This window comes from Echinops telfairi, unplaced genomic scaffold (assembly GCF_000313985.2).
Source record: "Echinops telfairi isolate 266 unplaced genomic scaffold, ASM31398v2 ScPeMD7_7457;HRSCAF=8495, whole genome shotgun sequence".
Taxonomy (NCBI): domain Eukaryota; kingdom Metazoa; phylum Chordata; class Mammalia; order Afrosoricida; family Tenrecidae; genus Echinops; species Echinops telfairi.
Genome location: NW_022111357.1, coordinates 29,386,708 through 29,401,866, shown reverse-complemented (window position 1 = coordinate 29,401,866; position 15,159 = coordinate 29,386,708). Strand labels below are relative to the sequence as shown.

The following is a 15,159-nucleotide window of genomic DNA, read 5'->3' as shown; positions in this document are numbered from 1 at the left end:
GAGGTGTGGGGGGTTTGGGCAGGGCCAGTCCAAGGTGGGAGGGGCGGGATGAGCAGACAAGTGATGGACAAGGTGCTCAGGATGGCAAAGGGCTATTTACATCCAGGGCCTCTCCCTCTGGGACAGGTGGCACAATTAAGCAAGTCCCCACAATTTACAAACAAGGCTATCAGAAAAACTTTAGATGGTATCAATGTCTGAGTATGATCTAAGAATTGCCCAGCAGCGGAGAAACAAGGCTGGGCAGTTCCGAAGACTTATGGGTGATATATGAGTATTTTTAAAATATATTTTATTGGCCCTTTATTGAGGGCGCCAATAAAAATAACTTTCTCATTCCAGTATATCCCTTTCCATACAGTTCTGTTCCCATCGGGTGGGGTTATACAATCATCAATGCTATCAACTCCCCTCTGCTCTCCCTTCCCCTCCCACCTCTCATTTCCCATGCCCTCAGGGAACCATTACTCCTTCACTGTCTCTGAGGGGTCTATCGTGACTACCATGTACCCAGTGATCTTAAATATACAAATGAGCATATGCAAATCTAATGTGATTAATGAGGTATATCACATAAAAACCTTAATAGTAACGGGAGGAAATCTTAAAGGACTAGAGGATAGTTATGTGATTCACCAGTGCCGTACCGCACCCTGGATTTATCCTCCGTTTCCATGAGGCCCTTCTGAGAGGGACTGTCCAATTGTCATGCTGGTGGAGTTTGGGTCTCCACTACATCCACTCCCCTTCATATAGATTTGGTTGCGTGTTTTTTTAACGTCTGAGACCTCTTCCCATCAACACCCCATGATCACACAGGCTGGTGTGTTCTTTCCATGTCAGTTTTGTTGTGTCCCTGCTAGATGGCAGTTTAACTATAAGCCTTTAAGACTCAGACACTATATCTTTTTTTTTTTTGACACTATATCTTTTAATAGCTGGGCACCATCAGCTTTCACCATATTTGCTTATGCACCCATTTTGTCTTCAGCAATCATGTCGGGAAGGTGGGTATCATACAACGCCGCATTATTAGAACAAACCATTCTTGTACTGAAGTAAGATTTAGGTAGAGGTCCAAAGTCTGTTTCCTTATGTTTACACATATACACATAAACAAATACACATATATTCATATATTATATGTATATATGTTGTTGGAGTTTTTTCCTTTTTTTTTTTCCGCCCTACCCCACTATTGTGTTTGCCTATTGTTCACCTCTTATGGGTGACATTTTTCAGATGTGAAAAAAACCATCTTTTGAAGGCAAAAAAATCTCCATTTTACAACTGAGGGATATTGAGGCTGGAGAGGAAGGGTCACGCGCTGGAGATTCAAACGCAGATGCTCAGACGCTGCAGCCCTGTTGGCACTGGGCTCGGTGCTGGAGGCACATGGAGACGGATGGATGGATGGGGTGTGGGCAGGGAAGTTGCCCCTTCCCTTGCCCTAGGGTTCTGCTCTAGAACACCGCCCCCCCCCCCGCCTGACACACATACCCACGTCCAAAAAAAGAAAGCAAGTTCACTGCCACGGACTCAGTGACCCCATAAGGGGAAGGACTGCTCTGTGAGCTTTAAGAGACCGTTCACAGGAGTAGAACGCCCTGCCTTTTCTCTCCTGGGGAAGCTGTGATTCCAAACCACCAGCCTTGCAGACCTCAGCACGTCAGATCCACTACACCACCAAGCTGCTTGCTCCAGGGCAGGGCTGGCTAAACGAGGTGGAACAGTCCCTAGAAGCACTCGGGGGAGGGGCTTCTCTCACCCCACTGGCTCTCAGACCCCTGTGACCTTTCCCCCAGATCCCAGGGCCCAGGCCCCGCCCCGGACAGGAGGTGTGGCATCAGAGGCCGCTGGGATTGGCTGGAGCTGGCGGGGGCGTGTCCCGAGCGCTGGCCGCGGGGCCGGCAGGCAGATCGCAACAGGTGGACTCCGGAGATAGACCCAGACGCCCGGCAGCCGTGGGCTTGTTCACCGGGACGCCTGCCCTCCAGACATGATCCTGGGCGCCCTCGGCCCCTGGCCCTGCGGCCCTACGCGGGCACAAACCGCCTAAGCGCCACCACCTCCAGCCGAGACCTTATGCCCCTGAGCCCGGCACAGCCGGCCCCTCGCCCGGAAGCCATGGAGCCGGTGTCCCCGGCTGTGGACCTGGTGCTGGGCGCCTCGGCCTGCTGCCTGGCCTGTGTCTTCACCAACCCCCTGGAGGTGGTGAAGACGCGCTTACAGCTGCAGGGGGAGCTGCGGGCCCGGGGCACCTACCCAAGGCCCTACCGCGGCATTGTGGCGGCGGCCGCCGCAGTGGCCCGCACCGACGGTCTGCGGGGTCTGCAGAAGGGACTGGCTGCTGGTCTCCTCTACCAGGCCCTCATGAACGGTGTCCGCTTCTACTGCTACAGCCTGGCGTGTCAGGCCGGCCTTGCCCAGCAGCCCGGCGGCACCCTGGTGGCGGGCGCCCTAGCAGGGGCGCTGGGAGCCTTCGTGGGGAGCCCTGCTTACCTGGTGAGTGGTCTCATCCACCTCCACGCCAACACCCGGCCCCCTCCAGGGTCCCTGCAGAAGACCTGTCCCAGGTGGGGCCAGCTGGGTGTGGCTGCTCCCAGCCCAGGCTTGGAATTTGCCCTTGGCGCTGGGCACCTGATCCTGAGCTCACTACCACCTGGTCCCTGAGCCAGAGGACAGGGCTAAGGTGGCAGGAGGTGTGGTGGCTCAGGTCCTAGCATTATCACCCTCTTCCTCTGTGACCTGTGCACGGTATGAGCAAGGGCCCCCTGTGGCGTCCAGCAAAGAGCTACGTACTGGACAGCACTCTAGTCCTGTGAGCTTAGAATGCTCTTCCAGGGACCTGGAGAAGAAACTGAGGCATGGGGAAGGTTAAATGACAGACATGTCCAGGCCACACAACTCCAGACCTTCACCCTCACGGCTCCCGTACCCAGCTTAGGTGTGGGGCCATCACAGCCTGGGTTTGGGGGGCCCTGGGAGGGTACCCTCAACACACACAACCCTCCAAGGCTTGCACCCAGAAACCTCTCTGTCCCTGCCACTCTGACAGGTCAAGACGCAGCTGCAGGCCCAGTCGGTGGCCGCCATGGCTGTGGGCCACCAACACCATCACCAGGTGAGAGCCCCCGGGCAGAGCTGGGTGGGCTGGACAGGACCGTCCACTAACACATGCCATCCCCACACAGGGGGTCCTTGGAGCCCTGGAGACCATCTGGCGACAGCAGGGCGTGACGGGACTATGGCGAGGAGTGGGTGGAGCTGTGCCTCGAGTCATGGTGGGCTCTGCTGCCCAGCTGGCCACCTTCGCCTCCTCCAAGGCCTGGGTGCAGGAGCGGCAGGTGAGGGGCTCAGTAAACCTGGACCCCCCCATCCCCAACATGTCCCAAAACACTGGGAATTCTAGGGGGGGTGATAGGTGAGCAGATCAGGGGGCAGGGAAGGCGGGGGCCTGTCTCTACCCTTGGTGAACCCTGAAGCTCTGATGCCACTGGGAGGATAGCTGGGGGCCGTCTGCTCCTCTGGCCCCAGCTCTCAGCCCCTGTGCCCTGAGAGTGAGGGAGGCCACCACAGGGAGTCGGTGCAAGGGGGTCAGCAGCCTGTACTGTCCCCACAGTGGCTCCCGGAAGAAAGCTGGCTGGTGGCCCTGGCTGGGGGCATGATCAGCAGTGTCGCTGTGGCTGCGGTCATGACACCATTCGATGTGGTCAGCACGAGGCTGTACAATCAGCCCGTGGATGAAGCTGGCAGGGTGAGCCGGGACGGGGTGGGGCGGAGTGGGGTGTGGGAACACATGTGCACACGCACACACAAGCATGCACACACAGTTGCACACGTGCAGCACCATGATCCAGTTTGCTCCTGAGCAATACCTGTGTCCCACACCCCTCATAACTGCTGTCCTGTCAGGACCTGACTCCATTCTTCTAGCACCCCCACTTTCCTGATGAGCAAAGAGAGGCCCAGAGAGATCCAGTGACTTGGCTGAGCCGCCAGCTCACAGGCAAAGGAGCCAGACTGGGGATCCAGCCTGATTCAGCCGCCTGCCCATGGGACTGCTGGCCTCCCCACCCAGGTCCACATAGGCCTGGCCTCACTATGGTGCAGGCTGTACCCAATACAGAGGTGCCTGCCGCAGTGGACGCTAGGGGTGGCACCTGCCAGTATGCTACTAGTCATACCAAGCCCCTGGTATGAGACCAAGGCTGCCTGCTGGAAGGGCCACTTTTCTAGTTCTGCAGCCCAGGAGGTCACTTTTGTGTAAGTGGCCCCATGTGAGTGGGAAGCCACCTCTGCTTGGCACAAAGGGCTGTGTGTGTCCAGCCTGGTCACAGACACCCCCAGCGGGCCAACCAGGGACCTCAGCCCTTGTAATGACGCCCACACGTGTCCTTCCCCAGGGCCAGCTGTACAGGGGCCTTGTGGACTGCCTGGTGAAGATCTGGAGACAGGAGGGCCCCCTGGCCCTGTACAAGGGCCTGGGTCCTGCCTACGTGCGGCTGGGCCCCCACACCATCCTCAGCATGCTATTCTGGGACGAGCTTCGGAAACTGGCCAGGCGGGACCAGCAACAGGGCACCTAGGCACCTGCCCCCACCCCATCCACTGGTACTGACTCAGCTAGGGACTCACCCACACCTCAGGGGCTGGGCCTCCCGGAGCAGGCCACAGGCTGTGGGCCACCCACCTCCCAGCCCCACCAGGCCCAGAGCGTTTCCCTACTCTGTTTTCTGAAAGTTCTCTCCTCTCTGCGTCTAAGGCTAACTCTGCCCACCCAGAGCCTTACTCACTGTTAGGACAACTGCTCGCTGGGAGCCACTCCCTTAAGTAGGGTGATGACATATGCATCAACTCGCTGATTAGCAGGAAGAAGAACCCAGCCAAACGGCGCAATCGAGTCAGCTCCGACTCCTGGTATGTCAGCGTAGCCCTGTGCTCCACAGGGTCTTCAATGGCTGGCTTTGGGGGGAGTAGATAACCAGGCCTTTCTTCTGAGGCACCCGGGTGGAGGGGTGTGTGGCGACTTGAACCTCCAACCTTTCAGTCAGTGGCAGAGCACATTCACTGTTTTAAACTGCCCAGAGACTTCCAAGCAATATGAAAGTCTGTTGCTGTCGAGTTAATTCCAATTGCCAGCAGCCCTATAGGGCCGAGTAGAACTGCCCCTGTGGGTTTCCAAGGTTGTCATCTTTATCGGAGTCGACTGCCACCTCTTTCTCTTTCTGTGGAGCAGCTGGTGGGTTTGAACCTCTGTCAACCTGCTGATGAGCAGCTGCCGAGCACTTAGCCACTTAGATAAGGAGCCAGCCGGGCTCGATAACACGAGATCCTCTGTTGACAATGAAGCTGAGGCTCAGAGAGGTTAAGTAGCTTTGACATGGCAGCACTGGAACTCAGTCCCAACCTCAGATCTGTGTCCTTGAGATGGGGTTCACTGTACCCCTGGGTAGGCCTGAGGTGCTTAGTGAGGCCGAGGCACCTCCCTGGGGCTCAGGGACCCTGGTGACCTTGGTTACAAGTTGAGCTGCTAACCTCAAGGCCAACAGTTCAAAGCCACCTGTCACTCGTCAAGAGATAAATGAGGCTTTCGACTCCTATGCAGAGTTACAGCCTCAGAAATTCACAGGGCAGCTCTGCCCTGGCCTGTGGGGCCTGCTACAAGTCTGGCTGGCTGTGAGTTTGGAGTGACAGCCAGGTGTCCAGCCCATGTGGGCATTTGCACCTGGCCTCTCCACATTTCAGAAAGGGGCCTGGGGGATGCCCATTATTCACAGAAGACGAGGGTCGAAGAAGGGAAGGGATTTGCATGAAGTGAGAGATGAGCTAGGGCTCGCCCCTCCCTGTGGGCCCCTTCCCCAGGCCCTGCGCTGCCCTTTGTGCTACAGAGATGAACACAGAGGCCCTGGAAGGGGCAGATGCCAGGACCCCCTTCCCTGCCAGGCCCTCCTGTGTCTGCCACCAGCAGCACCCCAGGAGCTTACACTCCGCTACCACACACTCCAAACCAATAAAGTTTTCTATTTTGTTTACTCTGATGGCCCCCCTCGTCGACCAGCCTCAGTGTGCCCCATCCCTAAACCCTTCCCTGCTCTTTCTCTGGATTCCAGGGGAGCCAGCACCACCCAGTCTGACACCAGTGAGGTCTGCCACCTAGTGGGCGCAGGGGGAATGTCAAGGCGGCCGGCCCAGATCTGAGGGAGGGGAGGCCAGGGACTGTGCCAGGAACCGATTTCAGCTAGCCACACCCCAGAACTGAGGCTACTGACCTCTGAGAGGGCCAGGATCGGACAGACCCCAGACCTCAGACTGTTATTGGGGGTAGGCCCCCAGATATCAGTTTGTGGGAGGGGGTAGACCCCAGATGTCAGCTGTGGGGGGTAACGCCAGACTTCAGATTATGGTGGTAGACCCCAGATCTCAGAGGGCTGGGGGAGGTAGATTCCAAATCTCAGCTGTGGGGAGTAACTCCAGATCTCAGATTATGGCGGTAGACCCCAGATCTCAGGCTTGGGGGTGGTGGGGTGGAAGGTAACTCTGGACCCCAGGTCTCAGACTTTAGGAGTAGACCCCAAACCTCAGGCTGTTGGGCGCAGAGGCTCAGTCCTGGGACAAGAAAGCAGATCCTGACCTTGGGCTTGGGGGAATAGGGCCCCTCTTCTGGACCTTGGGATGAGAGGGTGCTCTGAGCCTGAAGGGGAGGCCTGGGGCTTCAGGAAGTCGCTGTGGGACCCCAGCCGTAGGGAGGGTGAGAAAGTAGATGCTGTCCTTCCACAGGGCCAAAGAATGCCCTCACCCCACACTGCCCCAGATGGGGAGCTCCTGAGCTGGCCCGGGCTCTGACACTCCAAGTCCCTGGAGCTGACGCCCTGCCTTCCTGCCTTGCTGCGGCCTGGGAAGGGTTAAGGCCTCTCCCTTGGGGGCGTCCTCCTGTGGGCCTTTGACCTGCCCCTCCCCTTCTGGCGGACACCTTTGCTCAGTGACGTCAGTCTGCCCTGCCTGGGCTACCACTGAGCTGGGAGCCATGTTCTCCCTGCTAGCCCTCCCCTCGTGGCTCTCTGGCCTCCCCTCCCTCGAGTGGGGCTCCAGCCTCCTGGATGCTCTCCTGCAAGGTGAGCGGCTCCATCAGCCCTGCCCCTGCCCGCTGGAGCTGCACGGGGACCCTTCCCACGTGGGCCTGGGGTGCCCCGGCTGCCCCCCATCTAGCACTCCTCCGCCCCTCCCCACCAGGCTTCATCGGGGCCTGCGGAGTCTCCGTCCTCAGCAGCCTCCTGAAGGTGTACTTCTTCGTGCGCTGTACCAAGTGAGTGCCCGCTCCTCCCTGAGCACCGCCCAGCCCCCACCCCCCCACCCCGCCCCGGAGGGCGGGGTGAGAGACCACCTCCCTGGCTGGGGTTCTGTGCCTCCTCCGCCCACCCGCACTGCCCTTCAGCAGGGACCCTGAGCGGCGGCAGCTTGAAAAAGAGCGGCTGCAGTGGGCCTCGCTGGAGACCGTGCACCTGGCGGGGCTCGCCCTGATCCTGACCTTCGTGGGGACCCGGGTGGCAGCCCTGGTGGTGCTGGAGTTCTCTCTCCGAGCCGTGTCCACGCTACTGTCCCTGGGCCAGGTGAGACTCACACACACACGCACACGCACACGCACAGGGTGGTGGTGGGAACCACTCCTGGGTTCCAGGCAGTCTTCCTCCCAGCGGGCCCCCTGCTGAGCAGGTACATCCCCAGCCCCTGAAAACCCAGGAGTTCATTGATGCTGACTCATAGAGACGCGCCAGGGCTGGGTGGAACTGCCCCTGTGGGCTCCCCAGGCTGCCACTTTTTAGGGAAGTAGAAAGCCCCATCTTTCTCCTGCAGGGCAACTGGTGGTTCCCAACTGCTGGCCTTGCACTGGGCCACCAGGCTCCTGCTGGCTTATCAGACTCCGCATTTTAACCACCACTCGGGGTTGATCAGAATCACCTGGCAGTCTGGTTGAAAGGTAGATTCTGACTCATCAGGGCTGGTTCAGGGCAGTTTTCCTCCCTGGGACAGGTGGGGGAGGGGAAGGAGACCCATGGGGAGCTCCCAGTCCTTCCACCACCCGCTTTTCGGTGAGACTGTGAACAGTGACAGCTCCTGGGTCTCAGGAATTCCCCAATGCCTGGACTGTGCTCCACCAGGAAGCTCTGCTGGCGCGGTGGTTGAGTGCTCATCTCATCTGCTAACCAAAAGGTCAGGGGTTCACACCCACCAGCCGCTGCTCCTCGGGAGAAAGACGTGGCCATGTGCTTGCAACAGATGGACAGCCTTGGAGACTCCGTCGGGCAGTTCTGCTCCGTCCTATAGTCGGACTGAGTCGGTGGGGATGAATCTGTTTGGTTTTCCGGGGGTTAAATGCTCAGACTGCATTGCCTCTGCTCACACCTCGGGGTGTGGTTAGCTGTGGTCCCTTTGCACCGAGGGGGAGCGCAGTCAGGGGTGGGGAGGCTTGTGGCCAGCAGCAGCCAGCAGGGGGCAGAACTCAGCTTGACTCCTTCTTGCTGAACCAGCACTCTTCAGCCAGCAGAGGGGTTTTCCAAATCATTGGATTGAAATCGAAACAGAGAAATCGTCCCATAAACCCCAGTGTCCTTTGGGATTGAGACCAGAGGTCTCTATGGATTCTGTACAGTGGAACATCAAATAGTTGACAGCCTCCTTGGCCCCACCACCTGGCCCCTCATCTGCCTCCCTCCTACTCCCCCAGGGCTCGAAGGGCAAGGAGAGGCTGCAGCTCTACCTGCTGTGCCAGTACTCCCTGGGCTGCGGCCTAAGCTGCGGCCTGAGCTTCCTGCAGGAGGGCGCCCCGCACTGTACCCTGAACCTGCTGCTGGCCCTCGGGCTGGCCACGCTGCTCTGCAGAGGGGCCCGGCGTCTCCGGCTCCATGTCTACCGCCTCTATGAGCTGCACAGCAGCCAGCGCTACTGCGGGCTGTGCCTGGGCCTGCTGGCTGGCGCACACGACCTCCCCAATCTGCTGGGCCGGGCTCTGTCCCTGGCCTTCGCTGTGGGCGACCTGGCGGCCGTGGCTCTCATCAACAGGGACTTTCTGACCACCTCGGAAGCTGTGCGCTTCTGGACACCGCTCACCATCTGCTACACGCTGCTGGTCATCTACATGCAGGGTGAGGAGCCCCGAGGGCCTGGGCCAAGCCCCGTGCTGGGCCCTGAGGGGGCAACAGTCAGACCCCCACCCACCCCCAGCTCCTGTGTGGGTGGCAGAGGTAACACAGGGGGCAGCTCAGAGAAGGGGCAGTGTGCAGGGGAGCTCCTTGAGGGAGGAGGGCAGAGAAGGGGATGGGAGCCCAGAGGAGGGAGGGAGAGCATGGTGCTGTGGCCGTCACCCCAGGAGCCTCAGAAGGGCTAAGGCTGGCCAATGGTGTAGGGACCGAATTGTGATGTCATTATCAGGCCAGCCAATTCGAAGAGACACCTCTACAGGGTCAGGTCTGGGCTCTAGGAAGAACCCCCCGACTGCAGGTGGTGTGGGGACAGGGGGCAGGGATGGGGTGGGGAGAGCAGGAGGGGACCAGAAGAGCTGCCTAGGCAGAGGCAACAGCAAGGGCAAAGGCCCTGAGGTGGAGTGAGCGTGCAAGCGCAGTGAGCAGATGACAGCCAGGCTAGCTGGGGTAAGGGGCGAGCTGAGGGAGCAGTCTTGGAGCAGGGGCTGGGGTTAGAGTGGGCAAGACCACCTAAGGCAAGGGAAGGAGTTACAAGTTTCCTCCAGGTGCCATGGGAAGCAGAGGAAGGAGTCCGTCAGTTCAGCGGTTCTCCACCTTCCTCATGCCGCGACCCTTACATACAGTTCCTCATGTGGTGGTGACCCCCCTCCTAACCATAACATTATTTTCTTGTTTTTTTAATCGTTTTATTAGGGTCTCATACAACTCTTATCACAATCCATACATACATCAATTGTGTAAAGCACATGTGTACATTCATTGCCCTCATCATTCTCAAAACATTTGCTCTCCACTTAAGCCCCTGGCATCAGCTCCTCATTTTTCCCCCTCCCTCTCTGCTCCCCCCTCCCTCATGAACCCCTGATAATTTATAAATTATTATTTTGTCATATCATGCCGGTGTTGTCCCCTGTAGGACTATGGGTCAGTGAGGGTCATCATGTCTCATAGTGGGGTTGGCCACGTGGTCCTCTCTGTGGACTGGCTGCTCTAATCTGGAACATCGTGCTCAAGGCCTGGTGGGCCAGGATGTGTTCCGCTCTCTCCTCCTCCCCCTTCATCTGCTCCCGTGTGCTCGGATCAGATATGTCCCTCTCCTGGAGCTGCAAATTCAATGTCGTCCTTTGAAATAAATTCTTCTGGGGGGAGGGGCAGGTGTCCACTTAGTAGTTGGGATTGGGGCCGGCCCCCCAGACCTCTCCACTGGTTCCCTACTCCACGCCACGTAATATTATTTTCATTGCTACTTCATCACAGTCATTTTGCCACTGTGATGAATCGGGCGACACCTGTGAAAGGGTCGTTGGACCCCCAAAGGGGTCGCAACCCACCGGTTGAGAACCGCTAGTCTTCTTGATGCCTCAGAAGGTCGCTGTGCCTGCTGCAAGAGTGGAAGCCAGGTGTCAGAGAAGGGCCCGCCTCGGTGGCCTTTGGGGACAGATGAAGGGGACTTGGACCGGGGTGGGGCAGTGGAAGTGGCCAAAGGTGCTGAGGGTGTATTCTCACAAAAAGAGTTCCTAAGCTTACTGATAGGTCAGACATGGATGTCGGGATGCCCTGGCCCTGGCAGGTGGCAGTGCTGTTGCCCTTAGACAGCTAGACTACAGGAAGAGCAGAGGGGCGGGGAGGAATGCAGGTGAGCAGAGTACCTGGTGCCCGAGGGCACTGGGAGAATGGGGCAGAATCACCGTCAACATCAGCCCAAGGTCGAATCTTGTGATGTGGTGGTCAGACGTACCTCCACCCGCCAACCCTGTTGCCATCTGACAAGGTGGGCAAGGAGGAAGCAAGAGGGTGGGCAGGCGGGAGGGACACTGGACCTCAGGATGAGTCCAGAATGTGACAGTGTCCTGCCTGTCCCCAGAGGAGCAGCGGCAGCACCCAGGCATGCAAGGCCAAGTGCAGACGGTGCTGGTGCGCATGGGTGGCCTCTTTGTGCTGCTGCTGACGGTGGGCCGCTGGCTGGACCTCCTGGGCATCCTGGTCTCCCTGCTGGGCGAGTTCTGGTGCCTGGCGGGTACTCGTTCTCTGCTCCACCTTAACCAGGTACAGGTAGGCATGCATCCCTGGGTTAAGGGGAGCTGGGGTGATCTCTGCTGGAGGGGAGGCACAGGGAGTTCTGTGTAGCCTGGCCTGGTGTTGTCCTCTGGGTCTCTAGGATTACAATGGTTGAGCAGCAGCCCCTAACCTGCCCTCAGCCCACTTCCTGCTGCGCCCTCAGGCCCTGCGAGGCCCCCCGAAGGTGGGGGCCGGTCCTAGAGGACTGCAGGCTTGAGGCAGCCCTGGGTGAGGGGCCCTGGGGAATGGACACTGTCCTCATCCTTTTCACCCCACCGTCTCTGTCTCTCAGGATTCTCTACCCCAGAATCCTTCTGTGCCAGCACCAAGCCAGGCCCGGCCACCAGCAGCTGCCTCGCCACGGAGCACGGCCCCCTCCTGACCAGCCCCGGGAGGACTCAAGTCTGTCTGAGGCCCCAGTAGGCTGACCAGCGAGGCCTTGGCCTGGGCCACTGCCTGGAGGCAGAGGGCAGGGCTGGCCCCTGTCTGGAGCTTAGGGTGGGCGCTGGGGGCCCATGGAGGGCAGGGGGCTTTCAGAAGGTGGAGACATCAGGAGGCTGCATGGGGTGGCCCTCCTTTGTTTCAGGGTGTACAGGGGCCACCAACCCCTCAGACCTGTGATGCTTGGTTGGGGAGCAGGGAGAAGGGCTATGTTCCGGCCTCCCTGCCCTTCCTTCCCACAGACAATAAAGACAAGGTTTTCTCAAACTGCTTCACGCAGGCTTTTCTGGAGCCCCCTGGATTTCCACCCCAGGGCTGGCCGGGCGGGGCGGACACAGAAAGGAGTTCCCGGTTGGGAGAGGAGGGGCAGCAGCCCCGGGCGGGGTTCATGCGGAGGTGGCTGGGGGCTGGGGGTGGGTGGGCTGCGCTGTGGGCACACGGTGCAGCAACCACTCATAGTCTTGGGTGGAGGTGCCCTTGCCCTGTCCCAGCAAGGCTGGGAAACAGTTGAAAGGGACACATTGCTCACAAGGCCTCTCCTGCCCACTGGGCCTAGATCAGGGCATCCATAGAGGGTAGACAAGGCCCAGCCCTCAGGGTTGGGCATCCATGCCTACCTGCAGTGTGATCTTGAGCAAGCCACTGCACCTCTCCAGCCTGTTTGAATAGTGGTTGCCATGAAGCGGGTGCTGACTACGTGCCAGGCGATGCGCTGAGCACTGTGTGTGTGTGCATGCGTTCATGAGCGTGTGTGTGCATGCGTGTTCTAAGGCGCAGAGGAGAATGTACATAACAAAACGTCATTTCAACGTTCTTTACACACACAATGTAGTGTCATGGCGTTCATTGTGTCGGACACTCCGTCAGCATGGCCTGGTCGGGGTGCCGGGTGCCCTCTGGCTTCACAAAGGCGAGAACCAGCCCGAAGTTGGATCCTGCGAGGAGGTGGTGGCGGTCAGACAACCCCGGACCATCCCACAGAAGCTGGCCCTTCCAAGCCATTATGCACCTGTCTGCTGGGGGGTCTGAGACCCTGCTGCACTGACCACACAAACCATACTCACAGTTGGGGGAGAGGGGAGTGTAATAGGTGACCATTTAGGAGCAGAAATGATTCATGACCATGATCTTTGATGAGGACAGCTTCTTCCCAGCCGTACCCATATGCCCTCAGCCTCTCTGCCTGCCGGGCCTCTAGAGCCCTTGGCCCTGGCCTCTGCCCTGCCTGGGCAAGTGTTACAGAGTTCTTCGGCTCTGCCAAGAAGTGCCCAGAGGCACTTCTCAGTAAGCCTCGGCCAGAAGTGCTCAGCAGTCTCCCTCTGTGCATGGGCACACCCGCGGGGGCCACAGCCCACTGTGCCACCTCACACCCACCCACCCCCTGGTTATCTTGCTGCTGTTTCTCTGCTGTCATCTCCTGTGTTAGAGTGCTCTTGGTGTGACTGTCTGTCTCTGACTCCTGAGTCTAGGAGGTTCTCAGCACAGGAACACGGGTCCAAGGGACATGCTCTCCTCCCAACCTTTGATTCTTTGTGGCAGTGGGCCTCTCACGCCCACCCCTGTGGTGCTCTGGAATTGGCTCTCTTTCAAGCCTATGGGGATGGATGGCAAACTGACTAATCTCTTGTTAGGGTTCTATGACCCTTACTTGGAGTGTTAGGGAGCTATCCAATCCCTTGGGTGTACCACAAGCAATTTATTTATATGGTCCCACCCATCATTCCAGCATTGTCAGTTTGCTGTACTGTGGTCTTTGGTGAGTTGCTCTGAAGCTGAAAGCTAAGAGGATGCGGAACAAGGGATAGCGTTGCTGACGTCGGATGGATCTTGGCTGAAAGCAGCGAATAACAGAAAGATGTTCACTAATTTCATTAATTTCACTAAAGGCATCCGGCTGTGTGGATCATAGCAAACTGTGGACAGCCTTGAGGAGAATGGGAATTCCAGAGCCCTTCCCGGTGCTCCGCTGCAACCTGTCCCAGGATCAAGAGACAGTGTGTGACCAGAACAAGGGATGCTGCCTGCCTGGTTTAAAATGAGGAGAGGGGGCCATCAGGGTTGGATCCTCTTACCATACTTACTCAGTCTGTATGCTGAGCAAATTATCAGAGCAATTGGCTTATATAGAGAAGAATGTGGCATCAGATCAGAGGAAGGCAGAAGAAAAAAGATACTTTTTTAAAAGACCAGAGGAAGGTTTATTAAAAACCGGGCTTACTCAAAGTGAGGGCTTGAAGTACTTGCTGATGAAGGACAAAGATTGGGATGGATTACAACCCCGGATGAAGAAGATCAAAATCCTCTACTGAGCCAATGGGTAATATCAATGATAAACTGAGGATAGGTTGAAGTTGTCTACGATTTCCTTTTGCTGGATCCACAATCAATGCTCATGGAAGTCAAGAGATCAAAAGACACATTGCATTAGGACAATCTGCTGCACAAGATCGCTTTAGCATGTTGACAAGCAAGGATGTGACTTTGAGAACCGGAGTTTGACCCAAGCCATGGTGTTTTCATTCGCCTCCTATGCATGTGAACGTTGGACACTGAGGAAGGAAGCCCAAAGAAAAGTTGATGCATTTGAACTGTGGTGTTGGCGAAGACCATTGAGCGTACCCCGGACCGCCAAAGGAACAGACACCTGTCTTGGAAGCACAGCCAGAGTGCTCCTTAGAGACGAGGATGGAGAGACTTCGTCTCACGTACCTTGGGCGTGTGGTCAGGAGAGCCCAGTCCCTGGAGAAGGGCATCCTGCTTGGTGAAGTGGAGGGGCAGGAAGGAGAGGAAGACCCTCAGTGAGCTGATGGACATGGTGGCTGCAACAGGCCCAAGCAGTGTGTGTTCTGTTGTGCATGACGTCGCTATGAGTCCGAGCCAACGGGACAGTGCCTAACAGCAGCGACAAACCCAGCCGTTTGGTGGGGGTTACGAGACTATGGTGAGAAAGGTCCTAGGCAAGCAATAGCAACGCACCGCACGGCCAACGAGCACGGTTATCTGTTTCCGAATGTTCCCCTCAACCTCACCAGGAGCTCAGAGTCTCTTAAAAAGTGACCTCACCTTCCACTTTGCTCACACCTGCCCCTGGTAAGCACCAATCACTTTAGGTCTCTGTATACTTGCCCACTCTAGATAGTCATGTCAGTGGACTCAAACCACATTTATCCTTTTGTGACTTGATTTATGTCATTCAGCATGGCATTTTCAAGGTTCAGCCTTGCTGTAGCATGTGTTGCCCTGGTGATGTAGTGGGTTATGCCTGGGGCTGTTAACTGCTAGGTCAGCAGTTCAAATCCACCAGGCGCTTCTTGGGAGACAAAAGGAGGCTTTCTACTCCTGTAAAGAATTACAGTCTTGAAAACTCACAGGGGTGGTCCTACCCTGTCCTATAGGGTCACTGTGAGTCAGAGTTGCCCCTGAAGCAGCGAGCAGCATGTAGCAGGAATCCCTTATCTTC

At 57.6% G+C, this 15,159-nt stretch overlaps 2 protein-coding genes across 3 annotated transcripts; both read left to right on the top strand.

Moving 5' to 3' along the window:
- The first annotated feature begins 1,971 nt into the window (after positions 1 to 1,971).
- SLC25A34 (solute carrier family 25 member 34) lies at positions 1,972 to 6,035 on the top strand. Its single transcript, XM_004705165.3, has 5 exons — positions 1,972 to 2,505; positions 3,059 to 3,124; positions 3,195 to 3,347; positions 3,623 to 3,757; positions 4,407 to 6,035. Exons 1-5 carry the CDS (start codon positions 2,086 to 2,088, stop codon positions 4,587 to 4,589), a joined length of 957 nt encoding a protein of 318 aa, XP_004705222.3. The 5' UTR covers positions 1,972 to 2,085; the 3' UTR covers positions 4,590 to 6,035.
- A 920-nt stretch (positions 6,036 to 6,955) lies between these two features.
- TMEM82 (transmembrane protein 82) lies at positions 6,956 to 11,960 on the top strand. Of its 2 annotated transcripts, none has more exons than XM_045299107.1 (6): positions 6,956 to 7,115; positions 7,234 to 7,306; positions 7,439 to 7,610; positions 8,726 to 9,143; positions 11,065 to 11,246; positions 11,551 to 11,960. In XM_045299107.1, exons 1-6 carry the CDS (start codon positions 7,028 to 7,030, stop codon positions 11,638 to 11,640), a joined length of 1,023 nt encoding a protein of 340 aa, XP_045155042.1. In that variant the 5' UTR covers positions 6,956 to 7,027; the 3' UTR covers positions 11,641 to 11,960. The 2 variants fall into 2 exon arrangements, with proteins under 2 accessions (XP_045155042.1, XP_045155041.1); XM_045299106.1 differs by having other exon boundaries at positions 11,065 to 11,252.
- The last annotated feature ends 3,199 nt before the right edge of the window (positions 11,961 to 15,159 follow it).

Bases quoted from the DNA above. Each gene is read 5' to 3' on its own strand.
- TMEM82 (XM_045299106.1), top strand. From the start codon at position 7,028: ATGTTCTCCCTGCTAGCCCTCCCCTCGTGGCTCTCTGGCCTCCCCTCC. The intron at 7,116-7,233 runs GTGAGCGGCTCC...CCTCCCCACCAG, and splicing joins CCTGGATGCTCTCCTGCAAG to GCTTCATCGGGGCCTGCGGA. The intron at 7,307-7,438 runs GTGAGTGCCCGC...GCCCTTCAGCAG, and splicing joins TTCTTCGTGCGCTGTACCAA to GGACCCTGAGCGGCGGCAGC.
- SLC25A34 (XM_004705165.3), top strand. From the start codon at position 2,086: ATGCCCCTGAGCCCGGCACAGCCGGCCCCTCGCCCGGAAGCCATGGAG. The intron at 2,506-3,058 runs GTGAGTGGTCTC...CCACTCTGACAG, and splicing joins TGGGGAGCCCTGCTTACCTG to GTCAAGACGCAGCTGCAGGC. The intron at 3,758-4,406 runs GTGAGCCGGGAC...GTCCTTCCCCAG, and splicing joins CCGTGGATGAAGCTGGCAGG to GGCCAGCTGTACAGGGGCCT.